The sequence below is a fragment of the Bos javanicus genome, chromosome 2 (genome assembly GCF_032452875.1).
Source record: "Bos javanicus breed banteng chromosome 2, ARS-OSU_banteng_1.0, whole genome shotgun sequence".
In the NCBI taxonomy this organism is placed as follows: Eukaryota; Metazoa; Chordata; class Mammalia; order Artiodactyla; family Bovidae; genus Bos; species Bos javanicus.
The window spans coordinates 119851557-119878067 of NC_083869.1; the positions used below are offsets into that span (position 1 = coordinate 119851557).

The window sequence follows — 26511 nt, forward strand, 5'->3', positions numbered from 1 at the left end:
ACCTGCCCTCTGCCCTCTTGGGCAGTCTTAAGTGTACCCTTAGACTTTAGACATGGTAGACTGGAGGTCTTTAAGTAAGTACCATGCAACTGCATGCCTGCATTTTCTTTTCACACACATTGTTTCCTTTGCTTGCAGTTAGTTCTCTGCTTGTATCTCTCCCTCTCTCCCCAACTCATCTTTCAAGACTGGGTTCACAGGTTTTTGCTCCTGGGAATGTTTCCTTTCTACAGTTGTTACCCATGGTTGCTGTTTTACTCAATTGAAAAATCTTCAGGTTTTTTTATCCTTATTATGGAGCCTTTGTATTATTTTAGTTCACATTCCAATAGTATTTGATGTTTTCTTTTGGTTTTTATCTATGTTGCTTATTATGAATGATTCCAATTATATGGTGATGTTAAAATTCGCAGCTACCATTTATTGAGTCCTATTCCATAACAGGGAGGCCTGGCGTGCTGCGATTCATGGGGTTGCAAAGAGTTGGACACGACTGAGCGACTGATCTGATCTGATTCCGTAACAAGCACTCCAATAGGGCCTTTGTAAACATTGTATATTGCAAATATAAATTACTTTGTAAGGTGGGCTGAACTGTAGTATTTATTTTTCATTATTCATGTACTCATTTCTAAACAGGCCAAAGCATATTGATTTAATTCATGAAGGGGCAATGTGTGGCAACAGATGAAAAGTCAGTCCCTAAATCAGAAAATTCTTGAATTTAGGTTTTTGTTCATACTTCCATCTTCAAGGTATTTCTGTTAAGGCTGAAAAAACTTAGAAAATAGGTTGGTATCAGTTTTATTATTAAATTATTTTAAAAGTAGTTTAAAGATGTGTTTTTTATAATAAGCAGGCAGATACTTATATATATGTTAGTGTCTCCTTTATTCTTAATTCATTGGTGTGATGATTCATTGTGCAAATACTATTCTGGACGTCTGTGGTGCACCAGATAAAGGAATAGATATGTCATTGAATATAACAGACAATGTGCTGCCCTCATGGAACATGCAGAAAGCTTATATCATCTGTTAGGCCTGAATGGATCCAGGGAGGCTTTTTTTCCAAACCTCTTTTTGTTTCTTTGTTTATGAACCCTAAGGAGATTTAACGAGATTTCCTAACATTTGAAAACTACTTTAACAAATGCAAAAATGAGAGGTGCTTTTTAACGGTTTCTAATTCAAAGGAAAATTCTGTTCTTTCGTCAGAAAATAAGTTCTCTTTAGCTGAGTTCATTTGGGGAAAGAAAAACCAATACTGCTATTATATAGTTATAGTATGATTTTTGTCTTAGAATTAATAAATGACTTTCCTAAACTCATTCATTTTAGGGTTATTTGGCACATTTTATGAGGTGTAAAACTGATTAAAAATGAATCACCTTTCATTTTATTTTGCTTTCTTCCATTTTGCCTTGCAGCCTTCCACTGATAGCTTTTGTTTCTGAGAAGCTGCATTGGGAAAAGGAATAGCTCCCTTCCTACTTCCTTGTTCTTTAGGCCATCATCTTGAATCCCTAATGTGAGTTGAGAAACAGAATGTGCACTTATGTCTGTATGCATTTGTTTTGCCTAAAGTTTTACTTTTAAGTTCAATGGATTCGTTAACAAAAGAAACCACTTGTTACATACAAATAAACAGTTTCAATTTTTATAGATTATTTGACTTAATTGCAATATACAGTCATTAAGAGAAAAGAAGGAAAAATAATAGGGAGATGTAAAAGCATATATATCACCAAATTGGGGTGACAACTATATCTAGACTTGAACAGTGCTGGGAACTCTCAGGTTAACAGCAGTCTGGAGTCCCAGTTGGGAAAGGGTACTGGGCAGTGCATCCACCCCACTGGTGAGACTTCAAATTGCAGTTTTGGGGGCTTCCACTTACAGTCCCAGGCTGCAAACTGGTATCATCAGCAGCAGCAGTTTGTGTGCAGAAATACATCTCTGGTTTTACTTTAACTTTTACAATGCTGTTTGTTTCACCTTGTGAGTCATAAGACTTCTTAGACCCTGGGGGCTTAGCCAGACCTCCAGGGGCTCAAGAAATTCTAAGACCCACTCCTTGTCTCATCTGAAGTACTGCTTGACTTGCTGGTAACAATTGGTGTGCTCACGGGCAGGCACATAATCTAGGCAGTGCCAGGCAGGTCAGAGGCCTGCTCTCCTGTTTCTGAAGCCTGCACAAGGAGGAAAGGAGAGAGAGAATGAGACTCAAACAGTATATTAAGGAATAATGGCCAAGAATTTTCCAAAACTTATAAAAGACATCAGGCCCAGATTTGAGAGACTTGAAGAAGCCCAAACAGGATTTAATACAAAGCAAATCATATGTAGGCACTCTATAATAAAACTTACCAAAGCCAAAGGGAAAATTCTTGAAAGGAGAGAGGAAAATAAGATACCTTCAAAGGAACAACAGGGGAAATAAACACTGACTTTTCAAATGAAACTGATGAAATCCAGAGGCTGATAGAATGGTATCTTTTAAAGTACAGAAAGGACATAATTGTGAAGCTAGATATCTGTACTCAGGAAAAGTATTTTTCAAAAGTAAAAGAAAAATTTTGATGTAATAGATTTCTTGAAATGTCCAAGAAAATGTTTAGAAGAAAAATAGAAAATCTAAATAGTTTTATATCTAGCAAAAAATTGAATCTTTAATTCATTTTTTTAACAAGGTAAATTCCAGGGTCAAATAGCTTTGCTGATAAATGCTTCCAAATATTAAAGGATGAAAAATAGCATCAATCTTAAAAAAATTTTCAGGGGAATAGAAAAATGTTTTATGAGGCCAACATATCCTTGATATTAAAAAATGACAAAGACAGTCCAATGTAAGAAAATTATAGGAAAATCTCTCTCATTAACAGAGATAGAAATATTAAAACAACAGGAAATTGAATCCATAGGTATATAAAAGGGATAACATATTAGGACCAAGTGGGGTTTATTCCAGGAATGCAAGGTTGGTTTACTATTCAGAACTCAATTAATAGGGGAGGTGATGGTCCAAGAATACAGAGTTATAGTTATACAAGATAAATTCTGGAGATTTGTTCTATAGCTTAAAATTTGCTAAGAGGGTTGATCTTAAGTATTTTTACCACAAAAATAAAATTAAAGTGAGTGGGAAAAAACTTGGGAGGTGATAGATACATCTATGGTCTTCATAATGGTGGTCATCGTTTCACTGGATGTAAACTTATCCCCAAACTTACTGACTTACATACGCTAAATATGTAGAGCTTTCTGTATGTCATTCATCATCTCAATAAAGTGGTTAAAAATAGGGGGAAAAACTCAATAAAATCAACCATTAATAGAAGAAAAGGAAAAATCATATGATTTACCTCAGTTTTTGCAGAAAAATGTTTGGTAAAATTCAGTACCCCCCCAACCCCTTTTTGGGGGCTGTCAGTCAGTTCAGTTTCTTAGTCGTGTCCGACTCTTTGTGACTCCATGAATCGCAGCACCCCAGGCCTCCCTGTCCATCATCAAATCCCGGAGTTTACTCAAACTCATGTCCATCGAGTCGGTGATGCCATCCAGCCATCTCATCCTCTGTCGTCCCCTTCTCCTCCTGCCCCCAATCCCTCCCAGCATCAGAGTCTTTTCCAATGAGTCAACTCTTTGTATGAGGTGGCCAAAGTATTGGAGTTTCAGCTTTAGCATCAGTCCTTCCAAAGAACACTAAGGACTGATCTCCTTTAGAATGGACTGGTTGGATCTCCTTGCAGTCCAAGGGACTCTCAAGAGTCTTCTCCAACACCACAGTTCAAAAGCATCAATTCTTTGGCTCTACTATGGCAAAAAAAATCTTGTGAGATCTTAGTTCTTGAGATCTTGTGGGATCTCAGTTCCCCAGCCAGGGACTGAACCTAGGCCATGGCACTGAAAGCCTAGAATCCTAACCATTAGGCCACCAGGGAACTCCCAGTACTCATTTTTTTATAGAAGTTCATAGCAAACTAGTAATAGAAGAAACTCCTTTAATGTGATAAAAACTTTTAACCAAAAACAGCTATAAAACGTCATAATTAATAATGAAACTCTGAAAGGTCTCCTTCTGATAGTCTAGGGTATAAAACAAAAATGCTCATTATCACAACTTCTGTTCCACGTTGTACCAGAAATCATAGTCAATGCTATAAAGCCTAGGAAAAAGGTATAAGGATTGGGAAAGGAAACCAGTGGTTGTTATTTTTAGACTGCTTGATTTTATACATGAAAAAATCCAAAACAGTTAAGGCTGCTACATGCAAAGTCAGCCTACAAAAATTATTTGTATCCCTGAATACCTATAACAAAGCAATAATCATTAAAAAATGATACCCTTTACGTTAGCATATAAAAAGGAATGCCTTAGGGTAGATATAATGAAAGATTTATAAGACTTACTTCAACATGAAAAATGACATGATGTTATCAAGAGAAGTTAAAGATGCCTTAGCTAAATGTTCATGAACTGAAAGGTTTGATGTAGTAAAGATATTCTTTCCAAACTGATGTATAGATTCCATACGATCCCAGCAAGCTCCCTGTACACTCACTCTGTTGAGATTTGTCTTCTTCTTTTTTTAATAATAAATGGATGTTGAATTTTGTCAAATGCTTTTTTCTCCATCTATTGAGGTGGTCAAATGGTTTTTTATTTTCATTTTGTTAGTATAACTTCAGTATTTTAAAGGTGAGGAAGCTAGGATATGTTTCCAGTTAGAAGTAATGTGACATGCTTCAAGCTAAGCAAATCCAGGACCTTAGCTCTTGAGGGCTCTACTTCTGTGACTGTCTCTTGAATACCACAGACGTTCTGGAATCCAGAGGGTATTGGTGCACGCTGTTTGGTTGCCATGTCATGCATCAGTTTGGGTCAGGATGGAGGATGCTGAGAGTGGGTGGATTTCTCTGGTTCTAATTAGAAATATAAGCTGATATTGAAGATTGCAGGGAGGTGCAGCCGAGAAATTCATTTAGCCATAAATGTCTACTATGCCTGTGTTAATGCTATGCCCTGGGATGTCCTTGTCATTGATTTTCATTGTTTTGGGTACTCACTTCCCAGAAATTGCTTCCTACTGTTCCAAGTTTTCTAAGACTCATGCTGGTTTATAGCCTTCCTTTTCCTTGAATCAGGATGAAATTAGATAGTACCCTTACTTTTCCCAAGTGTGGAAAACAGGAACTGGACTCTATATAGTTGAATGAGTAGAAAGCCAGGTTGAAGTCAGTCATTGCTTACAAAGGATCTTTGGGGTAAAATGCCCACAGATTGAAATACTGCCTAAATGGTTGAAGAAAGCTCTTGAAAATTAATGTAACAGGTGTTGCAAATAAATATATGTAAACATGTTTGATCCATAAAACATTTTTATTTGTGGCTGTTTTTAAAAAGACAGCTTTATAACTTAGGGTTTCTTCTTTTTTACATCTCTGATCCTGAGTTCATAGTACTGTATTTTGGAAAAGCTAGAAATATTAAATAATGCTTTGAGGGTAAACCTTCTCTCAGTATTTCCATTATAAAATGCAATTTTAAAGGGTTTAGAAGTCAACTATAAAAATTTGTTCTTGGCTGATACTTTGTATACAAAAATCTCTGCCCAGGTTAATTTTCAGAAGAATTTTTGCAGTGGCATAAACTGTGAGGTTATATGGTAGTACCAGCTTACATTGAACTCATTTTTTATGCTTCTATCAAAGTGGAGGAAAAATGACAGCTTTTAAAATGATTCAAATAAAACAATATGAAAATTATATTTCTAGCTCTTGGTTAAAAAATGTTATTCTACCAACAGAAGACTCACCATTGGCCTAAGTATCCAAACCCAGCATAAGCCACCAATCAAAATGATTTTAGAGTAATTCTTCTAAAACCAGATCTTAACAGCTGATTTTGAAAGTAGCATTTGGCCCATCAGTGACTGTGTAACCCTGAAGAGATCCTTTTGGGCCCTGCTTGTTGAAAAGCAAACACAAACCATAGGGCTTCCTTGGTGGCTCAGATGGTAATAGAATCTGCCTGCAATGCAGGAGACACGGTTTTGATCCCTGGGTTGGGAAGAGCCCCTGGGGAAGGAAATGGCTACCCACTCCAGCAATCTTCCCTGGAGAATCCTATGGACAGAGGAGCCTGGCAGGCTGCCATCATGGAGTCGTAGAGTCGGACACAACTGAGCAACAAACACCTCACTTCACTGTTGAAAAATGGCTTTTTGTTTGGTACCTGAGCTTACCTGTCTGCAAATTAAGGAAAAAAGTACTAGTGGGAAAGCAAAGACATGTTTCTTCCATGATTGGAGAATTACCCAGTGAAGCTGGAAAACCTCTTGTTCTTGTTACATTCTCAAAGCTCTGGACAGGTCTTAGCTTGAAAAGGTCGACCACAGTGAAGATAAGCTCCTTTTGCTCTTATGTTATTGTGAATACATGTGCACTTTACAGCCTGTGGCCAGGTTTCCTTTTTGTTTTTTTCCTACTTCTTCTTCAAAGTTAAATCACATAAGCAGATTTCCTCAAGGGATAATTCTGTATGTGGTGGCCAGACTGGTCCCAGAGTTCATAATAACTTTCTCTGGTATGTCAACTTGTGAATGTCGGAAGTACAGTTGTTGTGCATGGAGCCCATAGGGAACAGTAGAGGTCTTGTCAGTTTGAAATGAAACATGACTTTGTGCGAAATATGAATAAAAAATTGTATTGGGTATATATAATTGTTCAGAAATATAGTCTGCATGGTAGAGAAGGGATTACCTCATTAGTGAAAGTCTTCCCTACTCTATTGTCTAAAGTAATGATGCTATATCATACTTTGGTCCAAGCAAGATAAAAACAACAGGACCAACAGCAAAACCTTTTAGTTTTTGCTCAGCAAACAACTTTCTTAAACAAATATATTTATCAACATTTATTCAAAGATCTTGGGAGGTTTGCTTTAGATTTATAAGGTCCTCTTGTGTACCTGCTGGGGCTTGTAGGTCTGGGTGTGCCGAGGTAGAAGAAAACTTGCCTTGGCTTCAGAGGTTGAGTCTTGTTGCTTTCTTTACATATAGTAAAATTTAGCCTTTTTAACATTCAGTTCTATGAATTTTAAAGCATGTGTAGATTTGTGTAACCTCTACCACAGTCAAGATAGAAAACAGTTTCATCCTACCCACAAATTCCCTCATGTCTCTTTTTACTCAACACTTCCCCTTACCCCACAGCCCCTGCCAACCATTAATCTGTTTTGTGTCCCTGTGGATTTGCCTTTTGCAGAATGTCATATAAATGGAATTGTTTTGAGTCTGGCCCTTTCCTATTAGCATAATGCATTTGAGATTCATGCACGTTGTTTAGAGTTGCTGAATAGTATTCCATTGTATTGATGTTCCAGAGTTTGTTTACCCATACACCAGTTGAAGAACATTTGGATTATTTTCAGCTTTTGACCATTAAGAAGAAAACTGCTGTGAATGTTGCTGTACATGTCTCTGTATGAACATTTTTTTTTTTTTTCCCCTCTTGGTCAAATGCCTAGAAGTGGAATTGCTGGGTCATATGGTAAGCGTATGTTTGTCTTTATAAAAAACCATGCAGCTGTGTTCCAAAGTAGTTGTACCACTTTTCACTCCCATTAAAAATACGTGAGAGGTTCTGTTTTTCCACATCCTCACCAGGATATAGTAGTAGTATTCTAGCCGTTCTCATGGGCGGATGGTGATATTTACTTTTCGTTGTTGTAGTTGTTGATTATCTTTTGTTTTTGTGTTTTCCTGATGAAAAAATGATACTAAACAATTCGTGGGTGTGCTCACTGGCCATTCATATAAATTTAGTTTTTTTCTGGGATGTCTGTGCAAGTTTTTTACGCATTTTGCAGTTGGTTTGTTTTTGTGTTAATGAACTGTAAGACTTTGTGTCCTATGAATAAAGACTTCTGAGAGGTGTGTATGTGTATGTACATTTATTTATCTCAGGTCTTCTGTTACTGTTGTTGTTGTTTTTTTTGTCTAGTTGTTTTATTACCTGATAAATATCTGTGATTGAGGATCTTTTTTATTAGGTACATGTAACTTACAATCATTATAACTTGGTAATGCATTGACTCTTTAAAAATTAAAAAAAATTTATTATCTTTAAGATTTATTTGGCTGTGCCAGGTCTTAGTTGCAGTGCATGTGACCTCTAAGTTGTGGCATGTAGAATCTAGGTCCCTGACCTGGGATCAGACCCAGGCCCCCTGCATTGGGAGTGTGGAGTCTTAGCCCTGGACAATGGGAAGTCCCTGCATTGGCTCTTTCATTAACATGAAATAATCCTCCTTGACCCTTGTGATGCCTTTTTTTCTTGACTTCCACTCCGTGTGATTATTTAGCTACTTCAGTTTTATAAGAATGTTTTCCCAGGTGGGAAATGATAGAGAACATCTGACATGACATAAGAAAGATTAATCATGGAGGAGGAGGGGGCAGTGGCATCGTAGGGGAGAAGGTCCTACCCAGTGAGCAGAGCACTCAAGGGAAGAAAATAGGATTCCAAGCTGGATCACTCTGTCTGTGGTTTGAGGTGGGAGGAAGGAAAGGATGGTTGCAGATACAATTAGATTTTTTAGAGTTGGCCATACCTTAAATCTATTAAAAATCTAGCAGTAAGCACACAGATTATAGTGTGCCAGCAACCACTAATCAAATGTGGTTTCAGTTTTTATTATCAGTACATGAGTGTGGTAGTTAAGTGTTGGCTGACTTTTCAGATAATTGTGGTTAATCTGTTAGTAGTAAATTGGCTATATGGAACATCTTAGGTTCTGGGATTGTGGCCCTGTTTATATTAACGTCCTGAATATCCCTTGCTCTGAAAATTTTTTTATTGTATACTGCCTGTATACTGTATTGTATACACCATTTTTTGAAATGGTGTCTACAAATTGAGCTTATTTTTCAGTGAGGGCCAGCATAGTCAAGTATGTCTCAAGGATGTGAAATTCATTTTGCTACAGATGATGTGAAGTGAAGGAATCTGAGGGCAGGCACTGCAGCTACGTCTCTGTACATGTAAAAACTTCAAATACAAATAATCTTTATTTGACATGTGCTCTACATCCATGAGCATGTTGTTTAAATTTTTTTAGGTTCTTTTCTTTCCTGAAGGATGTTATGTTCTTGCTTTGATTCTGTATCAAAAATGATCATGATTCTAAAAAGGGAATGATCTTTGGTTCATGGAAACAGTTGAAAATTATTACTAGTAGGCTTCTGTGAATACAAATGCAAAGAAATTACCTTTAAAAAGAACCCTACTTTGATCATTTCTGAGGAGAACTTCAACTTTGTTCTTTACTAGGTTTGAAAACTGGCCACAATCCTCAGACACAGGAGGGTATCAGTCCAGTCTACCTCCTTGCTGCGGGAATGGGCATGTGATTGATTCAGGAATGAACGTGTGACCCGAATCAGTCCCAGCAACATAGTCCTGGGACTTTTGTGCAGAGCACCTGGGCACGAATTTCTCTCTCTTTTTTTTCCCCCACTCTAGTCTCTAAAAGAATGGGATATATTCTAGAGCTATTGGAGTCCTTGACACATGAAGAGAGAGGCTGCCCTGGTTTTGAAATTAATATTGAGGAAATCTGAAATCTGTCTCTCTACCTCTCTTCCCCACCCTCCCCCACTTCCATTCCTCCCTCCCTCTGCAAATTCAGATGAGCCTCTCAGTCTGATCAGAATGACTCAATTATGTAAGCTAATCAGTTACTTTAAAAAAGCCAATTCAAGTTTTTCTGTCTCTTGCAGCTAAAACAGTCATTATTAATACACTGAGTATATTTTAGAGACTTAAGTCAACATACAATAAAGAGTAAGGTTAAGAGAAAAGAAACCACTGTACAGAGTTACCAGTAAAATGTGTGTATTCTTTCACTAAATCTCAATAATCGTCTATTCCTTTCATGAACTCTGCTCTTGGAAGTTCTTCTGTCCAGTTCTTCTCTCTCTTAGGAACTCTTCCCTAGGGTTTGCTTTCCCACTTTTGCTTCTATCTACCTCTTGCCTGACTGTATTTGTTCCTGAGTTTCAGAACTTGGTGTGATAGTCTGCCAAATTCTCTTCCCTACCTCTGTACTCTTTCCTGGCGTCTAAATATTTGATATCTTGCTATGGAGAGTATTCTTGGTGGAAATCTGCTGAGTTCTGTGAATTGTCCCCACTCTAAGGGGAAGTGTGCCTGCTTCCTACTCTTCTTGGTGACTAGGCACAGAGGTTTGGTTGCATCAGGGTGAGGTTGTGGGTAGTTAGTTTCTTGTGGTGGCCATGAAGAAAAGAAAAGAGGGCATGTGTTACGAGACACCCAGAATTCTGTTTCAAGCCCTGCGATCTCTTAGGAACCATGTGCAGAAACCCTAAAGCCAGCCTCATCAGACCTCTGCACTCTGAGAGAAGTTCTTCTCCTGAGCCCAGGCCTGCCGCTGTATAGGCTCCTTGATGAATACAGATCGTTTCTCCAAGAGCCCTTTTTCCTTTTTTTCTTAAAATATTAAAAAAAAAAAAAAGCTGAACAATTTAAAAAGGGAGTTAATAGTTCTCCTAACTGCTCACAGGGAAATAGAAAGGAGAGATGGATCCTACTGTTCTGAGTTGTTAGAAACCTGTGTTTGAGTTGCTGTGATCTAAGCCAGGAAGCAGTTTGAAGTCTGAGTGGTGTCTAATGGAACGAATTGGCAGATAAGATTAAAATGGTTAAAAAATGTCAGTGGATACTGAGAAGGTAAGGTCTTTGAATGCTAACTCAAAGAACAGAGAATTAGTTTCTTTAGGGAAGAAAAAACCATGAAAAATTTTGAGTAAGAAGGTAATTTAATCAGATTTTTTTTTTTTTAATTTCCGGAAATCTGTAAGATGGTGGCACTGAGAATACCAGGGAATTTGTGGAAATATAAGCACTCTTGTAAAAAAGACAAGTGAAGGACTTGGCAAAGCAGTATGCTTGGCAGCAGAAAGAGTCAAATTTGGTTGTGAGGTTTTGAGTTTGAAAGGCCTGGAAGAAAATGCTTGTGGTATTAATAAAAAAAGAGAAGAGGAAGGGGAAATGCTTTGAGGGGAAGGACTAGAGTGGCTTTTGATGGTTTGAGTTTAGGTGATAGTAGCGCATGAGAGTGGAATCGTGTTGGAGACATTGTGCTAGGTTCTATGTTAAGTGCTGGGAATACAACATTGAACAAATGGGTGTGAAAAAGTCCCTGCTCTCATGGAGCTTGTGTTTCACTAGGAAAGACATAATAATGTACATACAATGCCATGGTCAATAGTGATAAGGACTGAAGAGGAAAAATAAAATAAGGAAGAGAGATGTGAATTTGGGGGTGGGGTTGAGATTTTACATAGGGTGACCAAAGAAGGCTTCATAGAGAAAGTGATGATGAGTAAGCACTGAAGGAAGTGAGGGTCCTTGTGAGGATCTTGGGGAACAGTGAATATATACCTAACTTGCTCAATGAGTAGTAGAGATGCTGAGGAGGGGAGTAATTAAAGTTGAAGTCTGAAGGATCACCAGGTAGGGGTAGAGCTCAGGTACGGCCTCTGCATCACTCAGGATCTGCGATTTAGCTCTGAGGGAGTCAGAAAGCCTTGCAGGATGTAGAGCAGAGAATTGACCTGATTTGACCACCTTTCATAGGCTCACTCTGACTGCTGTGTTGGGAGAAGACGAAAAGAGGACAAGAGTAGGAGCAGCCCCCTTACGAGGCTCTCGCCTGTATCTAGGTGAGAGATGATGGACCTGAACCAGGATGGAGGCCGTGGTGGCCACGAAGCTAGAGCTGATAGGATGAGTTGATGGCTGTGATGCAGGTTGGGGGAGAAGAGGAAGGAATTGATTGATTGATAAGGCTAACAAGAGTTTTGGCCTGAGTAACTGGAAGAAATGGGAATAGTTTTTTCTACTCTTGTTAACTGAATAAAAGGTACTTTTGGATTAACTACTATAGGCAAACAGAATTCCCAATTAACATATATACCTTTAAGAACATCTGTAATATGTCTTTAAATTGATAGGATCCCTGGTCCTGTTTTAAAATGAAAGAAGCATATTGGCAAGCCTTGTCAAGAACTCCCTGTGGAAATATCAATTGCTTTTCTTGGCTCCAAGGTATTTCCTGAACAGTGTATTATACTTTGTCCCAAGTGTGCCATTAAGGGATTTGAAAGTTTGTTAAAACATGTGTGGCAAGTGAGTGCCGTCACTTAAGCCCAGCCAGAGAAGCCAGGAAACGAAAAGCAGCTCCTCGTGGACTTTGTGACATGCATTACCTGTGAATCAGAGGCTCAGGTGGGTTAGGCAGGGCAGTATCTCCTGTGCACAAAGCCTCCAGCAGACTCTTGTAAACAGCCCTTTCAGTAGAAAGTGCCCGAGGACATAGGGATATATAAATCTTCTCAGAGAAGCTCCATCCTACCAAGTTGATAACAACTCCCTCCCCCCCAGGAATGTCATAGAATTTATTTGCTTGGAACAGAATTTTCCAGTACTAATATAGACTTGCTCTTTTATGCGATTTAAAATAGTACTCTTCAGTGATGGCTTTTGTGTTCAGGGAACGGTTTTTTCTATATCAGTACACAGGGAGGCTATGAAATGTTTCATGTGTGGAGCTTGGGTAAGCCATCAAGATGAAAGGTTACTTGGCATTTTTCTTTAGGATTCTGTTTAAATTGGTTACAGGTACTCTGTTGCTCACCAGTTTTGAAATGCATTATATTAATTCTAAAAAAGATGGGGAAGAAAAAAACTAATATGAGTTTTGAAGTCACAGGTTTCTTCATTCTGGTGAGTTTGGGTTGCTCTCTGCAGTTGATCACGTATACCACTCAGTGTAGACATCACCCACCCCTCTTCTAAAAAACAGAGACATCACTTTGCTGACAAGTCAAAGCTATGGTTTTTCCAGTAGTCACGTATGAATGTGAGAGTTGGACCATAAAGAAAGCTGAGCACCAAAGAATTGATGCTTTTGAAGTGTGGTGTTGGAGAGGACTCTAGAGAGTCCCTTGGACTGCAAGGAGATCCAACCAGTCCATCCTAAAGGAAATCTGTCCTGAATATTCATTGAAAAGACTGATGCTGAAGCTGCAACTCCAGTACTTTTGCCACCTGATGTGAAGAACTGACTCATGGGAAAAAACCCTGATGCTGGAAAAGGTTGAGGCAGAAGGAAAAGGGGACCACAGAGGATGAGGTGGTTGGATGGCATCACTGACTTGATAGACATGAATTTGAGCAAGCTGTGGGAGTTGGTGATGCACAGGGAAGCCTGGAGTGCTGCAGTCCATGGGGTCACAGAGAATCAGATACGACTGAGCAAACTGAACTGACTGACCCCCTTCTAAGGGATGGATTGGTACTTCACACTGCGGGAAGCGGTGCTTGCATCTTGGCTTTCTCTTCATCTAGGCATTCATGGTTTTTCTAGCTAAAACTGTTGTTTTCAAATTGGTGACAGTGTACTTTATGGTTACATTTGGGTTTATATTGAAACTGGGGTTATAATTTAGATATAAAGGTTTAGAATTATTTCAGAAAAATGCATTTATGTAAACATCTTATGGTTTTATTCATTTGCATGTATACTTATGTTTGTGTCTTGTGATAAGTTTCTTCTCTGGTAAAATAACCAAGTTTCCAGACAGGGCAGTCATGGAGGGCAGTGCAGTATGGTGTAGACAAGCATACTCGCTTTTCCTGAAGGAGAACGTGCATTCTCTTGTCTCCCTCTTCTGCACATGTGTCCTTCCCCAGCTTAGTCCCCTTTTCATGTGTTCACCTGTCCGAATCCTGAGGGAGGTGGGGTGTGAAGTGAATAAGCCAGGTTGGGAGTTGAGTGAATCTGTTTTCTACTTTTCCCTCAGTCTTGATCTGTTTCACAAAGGGCTGGACCAGTTTCTATTCATTTTGCTGTACATTCTTGCTGATATTTGGTGTTATCAGAATATTTAGATTTTGCCCATCTGTGGGTCTGTAGGGATATCTCATGGTGATTTTAATTTGTATTTCTGTGATGACTTAATGAGGCTGAGCTTCTTTCCATGTTTATTGGCTGTTTGGCAATAAAGATTCACTATTTTGTTAAGGGCCTTTAAACCTTTTCCCCATTTGTCTATTGGATTGTCTTTCACTGATCTATAGGAGTTCTCTATGTATTCTGGATTATGAGCACTGCCATGGCTTATCTTTTTAAATTTCTTTTACATTACTGTAGGATAAAAGGAAAATTTAATTTTAATGGAGTTGAATTTATCATTATTTTCTTTCATGGCAGTGCTTTTTGGTTATGTTTGAAATGTATTTCCCTATGTATTTTCTAAAATTCTGCCAGCCTTTTAGATTAGCGTCTTCCTTAGCCATTTCCCCATCACATGGTTGCACAGGGTCTCTGATTTAGCAAGTGTTCTTGTTTTCAAATTAGGGATGTTCCTTAAGGCCTTTTGCCATTCCTTTGTTAACACTGGGCTTGTGTTCCCTTTAAATTACATAAGTCATGCTGTACTCACTGTCCTTTTCCAAAACGTGTATCTTTTCTTCTCTTTGTCTCTGGTCTCAAGATTCTGGGCTTAGGCCTATTCCTTTCAGAGGTAAGCTTCTTGGAACCTCCTCTCAATTTCATCCCTGATGGGTTCTCAGGGTCCAGGTCCTACTGAAGAGGCCACATTAATGCTGTCCAGCCTCCAGAGATTGCAGCCTGTTGGAAAAAGGGGATCACCTTTTCCTTTCATTACACTACCACCCTGTCTCCAAAAGGAGACAATAGGGAGATTACAGATGTATCCATGGTAAAACTAACTGCAGGGTGTGTTTGACGAACATTTCTCTGTGTGTGTGTATGCACGTCCTTTTGTATTTTTACTGTTTGCTTTTATGAGCAGAGTTTTGTCATGCTTATCCTATCCCGTTTATGGAATAAGACTGAAAGTGAAAAAGTTTTGTGTGACCCAGTGATTTGGTTCCCGCACAAACCTGTTTCTGTCCTGTCCTCCAGAGACTAGACTAAACCTCCAAGAGAGAAATAGCCCCAGTTGCAGTGTGCACCGGAGAAGGCAATGGCACCCCACTCTAGTACTCTTGCCTGGAAAATCCCATGGATGGAGGAGCCTGGTAGGCTGCAGTCCTTGGTGTCGCTAAGAGTCAGGGACGACTGAGCGACTTCATTTTCACTTTTCACTTTCATGCGTTGAAGAAGGAAATGGCAACCCACTCCAGTGTTCTTGCCTGGAGAATCCCAGGGACAGGGGAGCCTGGGGGTCGCACAGAGTCGGACATGACTGAAGTGACTTAGCAGTAGCAGCAGCAGCAGTGTGCACTCTCAGAATAGTAAGTGCAGGCAGCTGCCTTGTTCCCTCAGGTCTGTGGAGGAAACCTGAGGAAGTTTTAAAGTCCTCAGTTAACCAGGTCAGTAATGTATCCATTTTCCTAAGGCCTCCCTCCTTTCACCCTGAGCTCAGAGCTTTCCAAAATACTGATCAATCTAAACTAGTAGCCTCCAGCACTAGACATTTCATATTGTACAAATATAAATTGTATTATATCCTCACAGAGCATTTACTATCTACTTGTAGATGTGTGTTTTTCTGTGGAGAAAGGGTTTACAGCTTTCATGTGATTATCAGAGGGAATGAAAATTATCACAGGGAATTCTTAGTATGTCATCTCTGTGAAACTTCAAAATTGAGAACCGCTGAACTAGACTTTTCCAACTTTTTCAAGATCAGTCCCACAGAAGAAGGCCTGTAACTTTACAGATCCAGGAAAAATTGGGCTGCTATTTTCTAACCCTCGTACTCTTGTGTCTGGAAACTATTCTGAAAACTCTCTTGCATCCTGATAGTCTTTTATATTCCTTTTTTCAATTTTCTACCCTTTTATCCATCTGTTTATTCCTTAAACATTGAGCACCTAGATTGACTATGCAAGTTGCTGTAGAATAATCAGATATATAATTGGCGAACATATAATCTTTAATAGATGAGGAAAATCACATGCATAGATAATACCTGTGCTTGTGTTCAGTCACTAAGTTGTGTCCACTCTGTGTGACCCCAAGACTGTAGCCTGCCAGGCTCCTCTGTCCATGGGATTTCCTGGGCAAGAATCTTAGAGTGAGTTGCCATTTCCTTCTCCAGGGAATCTTCCTGACTCACGGATTGAACCCTCATCTCCTGCATTGGCAGGCGGATCCTTTATCACTGAGCCACCTGGGAAGTCCATAGATACACTGTAGTGAAAGAAAAGGAAAGTCCAGTAGAGGAGGTGCGTATGAATTGCTTTTGGACTTTAGAAAAGGATACCTGCCTCTGTTCTGGGGCAAGTACCAAGGCGTGAGGAGGAAGTGAAAGACTATGTGGTGGATTCTAGGGTTATAGAATCCAAACGATTTGGGTCTTTAGAGATGGGTGGATTTTAGATATGTGTAGATGTTAAAGAAACCTGAGCACCGAAGAATTGATGCTTTTTAACTGTGGTGTTGGAGAAGACTCTTGAGAGTCCCTTGGACAGCAAGGATATCAAACCAGTCAATCCTAAAGGAAATAAGTCCTGAATATTCATTGAAAGGACTGATGCTGAAGCTGAAGCACCAATACTTTGGCAACCTGATGTGAAGAACTGACTAATTGGAAAAGACCTTGATGCTGAGAAAGAAGGAAGGCAGGAGGAGAAGGGGGTGACAGGGAATGAGATGGTTGGATGGCATCATCGACTCAATGGACATGAGTTTGAGCAAGCTTGGGGAGTTGGCGATGGATAGGGAAGCCTGGCGTGCTGCTGTAGTTTATGGGGTTGCAAAGAATCAGACACGACTGAGCGACTGAACTGAACTGAGATGTTAAATGCAGTCATCTCTGGTTCTTTATTCATTCAAATGCGACTTGAGTATATATGTGACCTAGCCTTGGTCACTTTATGGAGTTTATATTTATCAGGGCAGGTGGATTCTGAACAGGTCATTTTCTAATTAATTGCTATTTATTCATTCATTCAACAAATACTTGAGTGGCTACTAAATGTTTTTCCCAACTCTTAGAATATAGCAGTAAAGAAAATAACCTCTGTGCTCATGAAACCCACATCCTAGTTGAGAGACAGAAAGTAGGTAAATATATAATAAATTGCCAGGTAGTAATAAGTGCAGTGATGAGAAATAACAGTGAGGTGGGGCTGTTTCAGTTAATGTGATTAAGGTAGGCCTCTCTGAGAGGAGGATATTTGAGCAGAGACTTAATCAGAACGAAGATAGCAATTCCTGTGAATAGCTGGACAGAGAGTTTCTTGATAGAGGGAATAGCAAATGTTAAAATCTCAAGATGAAGATGTTTATGTTCTAGGAACAGCAAGGAGATCTCTGGGATTGGAGTGTAATTTGCAAAGGAAGAAACTGTAGAAGATGAGAGTGGAAAAGTAGATATGGGCCAGATTGGACAAGACACCATGGCCTGGTGATGGATTGATGTTGGGAAGCTATTGGGAGAATGACATGGTGTGATTTGTTTTAAAAAGACAACTCTGTCTCCTTTGGTCCAAAATAGAAGTCGGGAGACCGGTTGTCATAGTAGTTCCACAAGGACATAAAGGTTGCTTGGATTTGTACAGTGACAGTCGAAACATCACGAAGCTATATTTTCAGGGAAGGATCAGTGGGCTATCTTGTTGGATTGGATGTGGGTGTGTGAGGGAGACAGTCAAGAGTGATGTCCCAGTTTGGTGCCGTCTGCCAAGAGGCAGCACTGGGAGAGGGGTGGGATCAGGTGGGGACCAAGGGTTCTTGTTTGAGGTGCCAGCTGACATCCAGATGATGTTAAGTAGGCAAATGGATATGAATCTGGAATTCAGGGAATGGTTGAGGCTAGGGTTTTAATTTTTTGGAGTTAATGGCATATAGAGAGATTTAAAGACTGGGTGAAATCATCTAGGGAGTGAGTGTAAATGATCCCCTCCCTAGTGGTGTTTAATATCTTCCTCTGTTCCTTAATCACGTCAGATTCAAGTTCAACTAGGGGAAAATACTTCACAGATAGTGGTATGTACTTCCTAATTATAGTACATCAGGAAGCAATTTGGTTCTTTCTCTTTTTTATGATATTTGTATTAATCAGTGGGTTCAGGTATTGCTGTTGTGGTCTATCTGTTATAAAATTCCATCCCCATCAGCATTTAGCAACCATTCATGATCATTTTTGGAATCCATCATGTCAATAGGGATAGCAGAAAGGTGTTAATGGATGTCTTTCCTTCCTTCTTAATTAGCTGAAATTCTTCTGTAAAGAAGCACTTTACCTCATCAGCTGTTTGGTTAGCCTGAGGTACAGTTTGTACAGGAAAGGTAGGATGAATGTTTAGAATTTCCTAAGGTTGACCAGAGACACCTCTTTCATGATGATTTCTGAGTCCTTTTGATGAGACTCCAGTAGCCTGTAAGTGCTTCCTTGTTTTTCACATATGACAAGATCTTCCAGGTTCATCTTGTTGATTTCTTTTTCTAGACTTGAATTAGCCATTTCTCTAAGGAGTTGCACAGCCCTCACTCTTAATCAATATGTGGTATGGAAGGGTTAGAGTGCCTTTTGTATCCTATGACCTTCAGGTGATCTTTTCCCCCCATAACATTTATTCTAATGGGTACTGTGGTAATAAAAATAGAATGAAAATACTTTAAAAATGCAGTATATTGATTTATATTTTAACTACACAGTTTTGAATGACTTGATTTATACATTAAACCCTACTACCTTAACAGCATTTTCTGCTTTAGTAACTCAAAATTGAAATTAGTGCCTAAAACACTAATTCTTGAGTATAGCTAATCTAAACCATGGAGATTATCGCAAAATCAGAACTGGGTTGATTTTGAAATGTGCTCTTCAGTTAAGCTTGCTGTACTCTGGTTATTGTTTCCCACTGGGCTCTTCTTCCCATTGACTCTTCCTTGACTTAGCGTGTATAAGCCAAAGCATAATTCTTCATATGTAGGTAGGCAGAATCATGGTGATTACAGAATTCTTTTTATAGATTACTCACACACTTATATACCCATACAAAGACTACGTTTCAGTGTGGGATAGTTAAGCCTTCACACTGTATAAAGTCCATATTCTGGTTAGCCCTCTAATATTTTCTCCATGGTCTATAGGAACCAAATCCTTTGTGGAAACCATTAGCAGCAGAAATAAAAACATAATACAGTGTAATTCAGGTATGACCTAAATCAAATCCCTTATGATTATACAGTGGAAGTGACAAATAGATTTAAGGGACTAGATCTGATAGATAGAGTGCCTGTGAACTATGGACAGAGGTTCGTGACATTGTACAGGACAGGTATCAAGACCATCCCCAGGAAAAAGAAATGTGAAAAAGCAAAATGGCTATCTGAGGAGGCCTTACAAATAGCTTTGAAAAGAATAGAAGCGAAAAGCAAAGGAGAAAAGAAAAGATATACCCATTTGAATGCAGAGTTCCAAAGAAAAGCAAGGAGAGAGAAGAAAGCCTTTCTAAGCAATCAATGCAAAGAAATAGAGGAAAACAATAGAATGGGAAAGACTAGAGATCTCTTCAATAAAATTATAGATACCAAGGGGACATTTCATGCAAAGATGGGCTCGATAAAGGACAGAAATGGTATGGACCTGACAGAAGCAGAAGATATTAAGAAGAGGTGGCAAGAATACACAGAACTGTACAAAAAAAAAATCTTCACGACCCAGATAATCACAATGGTGTGATCACTGACCTAGAGCCAGACATTCTGGAATGTGAAGTCAAGTGGGCCTTAGGAAGCATCACTACAATCAAAGCTAGTGGAGGTGATGGAATTCCAGTTGAGCTATTTAAAATCCTAAAAGATGATGCTGTGAAAGTGCTGCACTCAATATGTCAACAAATTTGGAAAACTCAACAGTGGCCACAGGACTGGAAAAGGTCAATTTTCATTCCAATCCCAAAGAAAGGCAATGCCAAAGAATGCTCAAACTACTGCACAATTGCACTCATCTCACACGCTAGTAAAGTAATGCTCAAAATTCTCCAAGTTCCAAATGTTCAAGCTGGTTTTAGAAAAGGCAGAGGAACCAGAGATCAAAGTGCCAACATCTGCTGGATCACTGAAAAAGCAAGAGAGTTCCAGAAAAACATCTATTTCTGCTTTATTGACTATGCCAAAGCCTTTGACTGTGTGGATCACAATAAACTGTGGAAAATTCTGAAAGAGATGGGAATAGCAGACCACCTGACCTGCCTCTTGAGAAACCTATATGCAGGTCAGGAAGCAACAGTTAGAACTGAACATGGAACAACGGACTGGTTCCAAATAGGAAAAGGAGTACGTCAAGGCTGAATATTGTCACCCTGCTTATTTAACTTATATGCAGAGTACATCATGGGAAATGCTGGGCTGGAGGAAGCACAAGCTGGAATCAATATTGCCGGGAGAAATATCAATAACCTCAGATATGCAGATGACACCAAGTGAAGTGAAGTTGCCCAATCGTGTCCGATTCTTTGCGACCCCATAGACTACAGCCTACAAGGCTCCTCTGTCCACGGAATTTTCCAGGCAAGAGTACTGGAGTGGGTTGCCATTTCCTTCTCCAGGGGATCTTCCCGACCCAGGGATTGAACCCAGGTCTCCCACATTACAGGCAGACACTTTACCTAGTGAAGAGGAACTAAAAAGCCTCTTGATGAAAGTGAAAGAGGAGAGTGAAAAAGTTGGCTTAAAGCTCAACATTCAGAAAACGAAGATCATGGCATCTGGTCCCATCACTTCATGAGAAATAAATGGGGAAACAGTGGCTGACTTTATTTTTCTGGGCTCCAAAATCACTGCAAATGGTGATTGCAGCCATGAAATTAAAAGACACTTGCTCTTTGGAAGGAAAGTTATGACCAACCTAGATAGCATATTCAAAAACAGAGACATTACTTTGCCAACAAAGGTCCATCTAGTCAAGGCTATGGTTTTTCCAGTAGTCATGTGTGGATGTGAGAGTTGGACTATAAAGAAAGCTGAGTTCCAAATTGATGGTTTTGAACTGTAATGTTGGAGAAGACTCTTGAGAGTCCCTTGGACTTCAAGGAGATCCAATCAGTCCATCCTAAAGGAGATCAGTCATTGGTGTTCATTGGAAGGTCTGATGTTGAAGCTGAAACTCTAATACTTTGGCTACCTGATGCGAAGAGCTGACTCATTTAAAAAGACCCTGATGCTGGGAAAGATTGAGGGCAGGAGAAGAAGGGGATGACAGAGGATGAAATGGTTGGATGGCATCACCAACTCAATGGACATGAGTTTGGGTGGACTCCAGGAGTTGGTGATGGACAGGGAGGCCTGGCATGCTGCAGCTCATGGGGTCATGAAGAGTCAGACATGAATGACTGACTGAACTGAACTGAACTGAACTGAAAGGCCTGGAACCTTTGTTTACCATCTTTCCAGAAACTGCATTTTACCTTCTAGTTTAACTCTGGCATGTCAGTTGTTTTCTCTCACCCCTGCCCCCAGCACTCCTCTCTCTGAGATGAGGTGTGTAAGGCATGACTCTTAGAAAAGAACAGTAGACCAGTGATCGTGTGTAGCCACCATGCTTAGATACGGGGTACACATGTGTACCTCCTGCCTGTGTTTTGGGCTGTTCTGACAGTGCCTGAGGTTGTGTTAATTCTGAGGATGATCAGGGGCAGATCTTCCTAAATGTTATTGAATTTGCTGGGCACGTTTAAGGAAATTGAGTGAGTCTGCTGATTTGAGAGATGACAGGTTCTTTTTCTTCTCTAATTTGTTGGTGAGTACTGTCTTTTGAATGATATGCTCTGGGTCAGGTGTGTAACCAGGACTTACGTATCAAGGTGAAGTGCACATAGAGGAGAACTGGTTTTGTAAATTGTGTATTAATTTCAAACTTAGCTGTTGCTTCAGTCTTATATATTCTCATACAGTAAAGGGTCTGAGGGGTATCTCTTCAGCTAGTTCTGGCTTAGCCAGTTGAGCTTTTCTTTTCTTTTTTTTTTACTATCAAAGAAAAAAAGTCTTGTTTGTTTGGAAATAATGAACAAACGTGGAAATAATGAACAAATTAATGAATGACCAAGTGAATAAATCAGTGAATCTGACAAGAGTCAAAACAAGGCAAGAGTTGAAAGAAAATTTCATTAAATATATTCAGAAATTGGAAATCAAGTTTTCAAAAGATTTTATTAAAAGGCACCATTTGCTCAGAGAAGTTCACCATTTCTTACAATTATTTCTGTTATGACGTTTTCATGAAGTCAAATATTTTAAAACTTTGGGAATATATTTTTAGAGTCTATATTTTGATGGTGTGAATATCTTTGGAGTATTTTATTTTGATTTTTTTTGGTGGATATTATAATATTCTTTGTCTGGGGACAGTTGTGTTAATTGGAATCTGTCACATTATAGTGTTTGGAGAGAGATGTTTTTTGATAACTTTTTCTGCCTGTATAAAATGAAGATCTTTCATTAAGTGTGATCTTTTTGTGATCTAATTTGAACATTAATCTGGTTTGTTGAAAGCAAGCATTTAATTTGAAACCTCAAAGTTAAACTCAGGAAAATATTCAGTTTAGTCGCTCAGTCGTGTCTGACTCTTTGTGACCCCATGGACTGCAGTACACCAGGCCTCCCTGTCCATCACCAACTCCCAGAGCTTGCTCAAACTCATGTCCATTGAATTGGTAATGCCATCTAACCATCTTATCCTCTGTCGTCCCCTTCTCCTCCTGTCTTCAATCTTTCCCAGCATCAGGGTCTTTTCAAATGAGTCAGTTCTTCCCATCAGGTGGCCAAAGTATTGGAACTTCAGCTTCAGCATCAGTCCTTCCAGTGAATATTCAGGACTGATTTCCTTTAGGATTGACTGCAAGGATTGATCTCCTTGCAGTCCAAGAGACTCTCAAGAGTCTTCACCACCACCACAGTTTAAAAGCATCAATCCTTTGGCACTCAACTTTCTTTATGGTCCAACTCTCACATCCATACATGACTATTGGGAAAACCATAGCTTTGACTAGATGGACCTTTGTTGGCAAAGTAATGTCTCTGCTTTTTAATATGCTGTCTAGGTTGGTTATAGCTTTACTTCCAAGGAGCAAGAGTCGTTTAATTTCATGGCTGCAGTCATCATCTGCAGTGATTTTGGAGCCCAGGAAAATAACGTCTGTCACTGTTTCCATTGTTTCCCATTCTATTTGCCATGAAGTGATTAGACCTCTCGATTATAGACACGTAGGGAAACCGCTAGAAGCTCTCTCACTTCACTCAGGTCTCTGCTCAAATGTCGCTTCATCCAGGAGGCATCTACCCTAACCACCTTACTGGTAAACCAGCCTCAGTCTCCAGTGTCTATGTATGCTTTTTCATTAGCGTTAAACTTTTTGCTGTTTACACTGCTGCATCTTTGCCACTTAGAATAGTGCCTGGCACCATGAAAGGTATTCCATAATGATTTGTTGAATGAGTAAATTGTTTACCGTCTGTCTCCCCAATAGAATTCAGGCCTCATAAGGATGCCTGGCACAAGTTTGGCCTTCTAGCATTTGCTTGAAAGAATGAAGTGAATGTAATACCAATAGTATTCAAATTCACGTGTGTGTGTGTGTGTGTGTGTGTGTGTGTGTGTGTGTGTGTTGTGTGTGTATGCTGGTCAGTCGCTTCAGTTGTGTCCGACTCTTTGCGACTCGATGGACTGCTGCCCTTCAGGCTCCTCTGTCTGTGGGATTCTCTAGGTAAGAATACTTGAGTGGGTTGCTGTGCCCTTCTTCATATATATGTATATGATATGTATATGTATATATATACATATATGATCACATCTTGGTTATATGTTTAAACTGCACATAGATTTCTCATCCAGAAATGGATTGTTGGAAGGATGTAGTCTCTAAGTAAAGTCTAGAACCAACACAGTCTGCTATCTTTTTTGCTAATGTGGATGGGCAGGTTTACATACAGGGTCACCTTTTTTTCAGTGGCTAAATAACACTGGTATATGTTAGTATCATGCTGATAGAAATCAAAGGGTACTGTCATGTGAGTATCACGTGACCAACTCATTGAATGGATTAGTAGTGAATTCTTTTCTCTTTGCTTCATTTTTTAAAGTTGAAAAAGTTTGTCATTCTTATTTCTAGTGTAAATGTCTGTTAGTTGTGTGCTTTCTATGCTGATCTCAGGTCTCAAAATGGAGGTTGAGGGCTTATATTTTTTATGAGAACATTTCATAAACTCTTGTTCACATTGGATTTTGTTTCTGTTTCATTTTATATTCTTGTGGTTTCATTTGGGAATGCAGTAACATACTGTGTTGACTTCTATCATTTCTCAACATCGTGGTTGGTCCCATGTGATGAACCCTTGTGAAGCAGGGTGGTACTTCTGGTATTCAGGTCCTTTGTGGGAGAGGGGATGAAAGTATATGTCAGAAAACTGAGAAGTGGATATAGCATTAATCTTGGGCATATTGAAGAGCTGGGTTGATCATAAGGCAGTCTGTACATCTGGAAAATAAAGATTCTTTTTCAAACTACATGGTGAGTATCTACTGCTTTCAAATGTGCAGATTTTTCCTTAGGAAAGAAGAATGAAGACAGAAGAATCTGCACTTTCCCTTTTTCTCCTCCAGTGATTTAGCAGAACATTTCAATTTTCTTCAGGTAATTAAACCGGAGAGCAATGACAAGGAAACAGAAGGTGCCTATGAGTCCGATCTCCCTGAGGAGCTCTGTGGAAGCCAGCTTCCGCAACAGTCCCTGAAAGGCTATAATGACAGCCCTGATGTCATTATAGAGGCCCAGTTTGATGACAGTGACTCAGAAGATGGACATGGCAACACTCAAAATGCTCTGGTTGATGGTGTTAAGAAACTCTCAGTGTGTGTGCAGGAAAAAGGTGAGTACAGGACGGCTTTCTGACATTTTATTTGGTAGATTGTCTTAAGTATTGGAATTCTTTCTGTGCCACAGAATTCATCACACAGTACAATTGGTGTCTTTCTAGTTTTTAACCTGTGGCAGCTTTTAGGAAAGGGGGATCTTTGACAGGCTTCAGGGGCTGTTTATGAAGCAGGAACAAACTGCTGCTGGTGATTTGTGTGGTCAGTGGCTGCTGTTGTCACAACAGCTGTTGTCCTAGGGGGCTTTGCATTGTGTTGATAGCTCACCTTGATTTTCCTGTGATGAGTCCAATCCGACCCTGTGGTTGATGGGAACAGAATTAAACCATTAAATCCTTCCCCCCAAAAAGCACTTCATTTTACCCTAGAATTTGCTTTAATTTTAACTCAGAACATTTTGTCCTTAGTGGTGGGAATGAAAAATGAAAAGTGTTTGCAAGTGAAAATGTTAGTCACTCAGTTGTGTCTGACTCTTGCAACCCCAGGGACTATATAGCCCACCAGGTTCCTTTGTGCTTGGAATTCTCCAGGCAAGAATACTGGAGTGGGTAGCCATTCCGTTCTCCAGGGGATCTTCCCAACCTGGGTCTCCTGCATTGCAGGGAGATTCTTTACCATCTGAGCCACCAGGGAAGCCCAGTGGTGGGAATGGATCACTTTACATGTGATAAGTAGATGATCCTTACAGAGTTTCGATTGTAAACTTTTAGAAAAGCTAGTCTTATTTTCTCTGATCAAAATTTAAACCATGAGTCCCCTGGATGCTGAAAAAGCAATTGCAGACATTTAGGGGAGGAGCTGTGACCAAAGGCCCTACCTGAGTGCACTCTGAGAAACTTAAGGGAAAGGAGCAAAAACTGGAATATTTCAATGAATAGATTTCTAGAAGGTTTTAAGTGCAGGGAATCTGTTTTCTAGCCAGATTGAGTTTTATGTATGTCGTGAAATGGAAAAAATTGACCTGGCTAGGCCAACTAGATTATGAGGTTTTTTTAATCAGGAAGAAGTTTCTGGCACAGCCCCCATGAAAGGCTGGAAGAAATGCCAGAAGATTACTAAAGGAGGATGTTGAGCAGACACGCTGTGATAGAGACTGGTGAGCACAGTTCTCTGACTCCTGAAGAAAGTTGGAGGTGATTTCAGGAAGTGACTGCATATAAGGATTGTCCTGTGTCTCCACTGCTGATGAGGGAGTGATCTGGGGCAGCAAGCATTTTCTGAAAGCATATGTTGTGTTCTGGTGCCAAGTACTGCTCATCCAGAAGGACTTTCCAACTTTGAAATTCTGTCTGAATGAGGAGGCCACTGCTTCCTCACTGCCCTACCAGGTGTGCTGACCTGAGGACACCCAGGTTCTTTCTGTTTTTTGTGGCCTGTCTAGAGACAACTAGTGGTTTCACTGTTCATGGCCCAGCCGATTTCATTTGGATGTTATTCCTTGAAAATTCATTCTTCTGATGTTTCTTCTTTTTTCTTTCAAAAATAGTTGGATACTGTGACCCTCTTTTGAGAGTACATGTGTATCATAATGGCATTAATACTGTGAGTCATGTCTTTGTGGGAAGACCCTA

At 39.6% G+C, this 26511-nt stretch overlaps 1 protein-coding gene across 6 annotated transcripts in view; it reads left to right on the top strand.

Moving 5' to 3' along the window:
* DIS3L2 (DIS3 like 3'-5' exoribonuclease 2) overlaps positions 1-26511 on the top strand; it is a 362444-nt gene that overhangs the window by 83949 nt on the left and 251984 nt on the right. For all 6 annotated transcript variants that reach the window (XR_009730902.1, XM_061388346.1, XM_061388312.1 and 3 more), the window contains exon 6: positions 24702-24936. Coding sequence is in view for 5 of the 6 variants with exons in the window: in XM_061388346.1 (XP_061244330.1) it covers positions 24702-24936 (235 nt within the window). In the remaining variant the exon portion in view is untranslated. The remainder of the gene's footprint in view (positions 1-24701; positions 24937-26511) is intronic.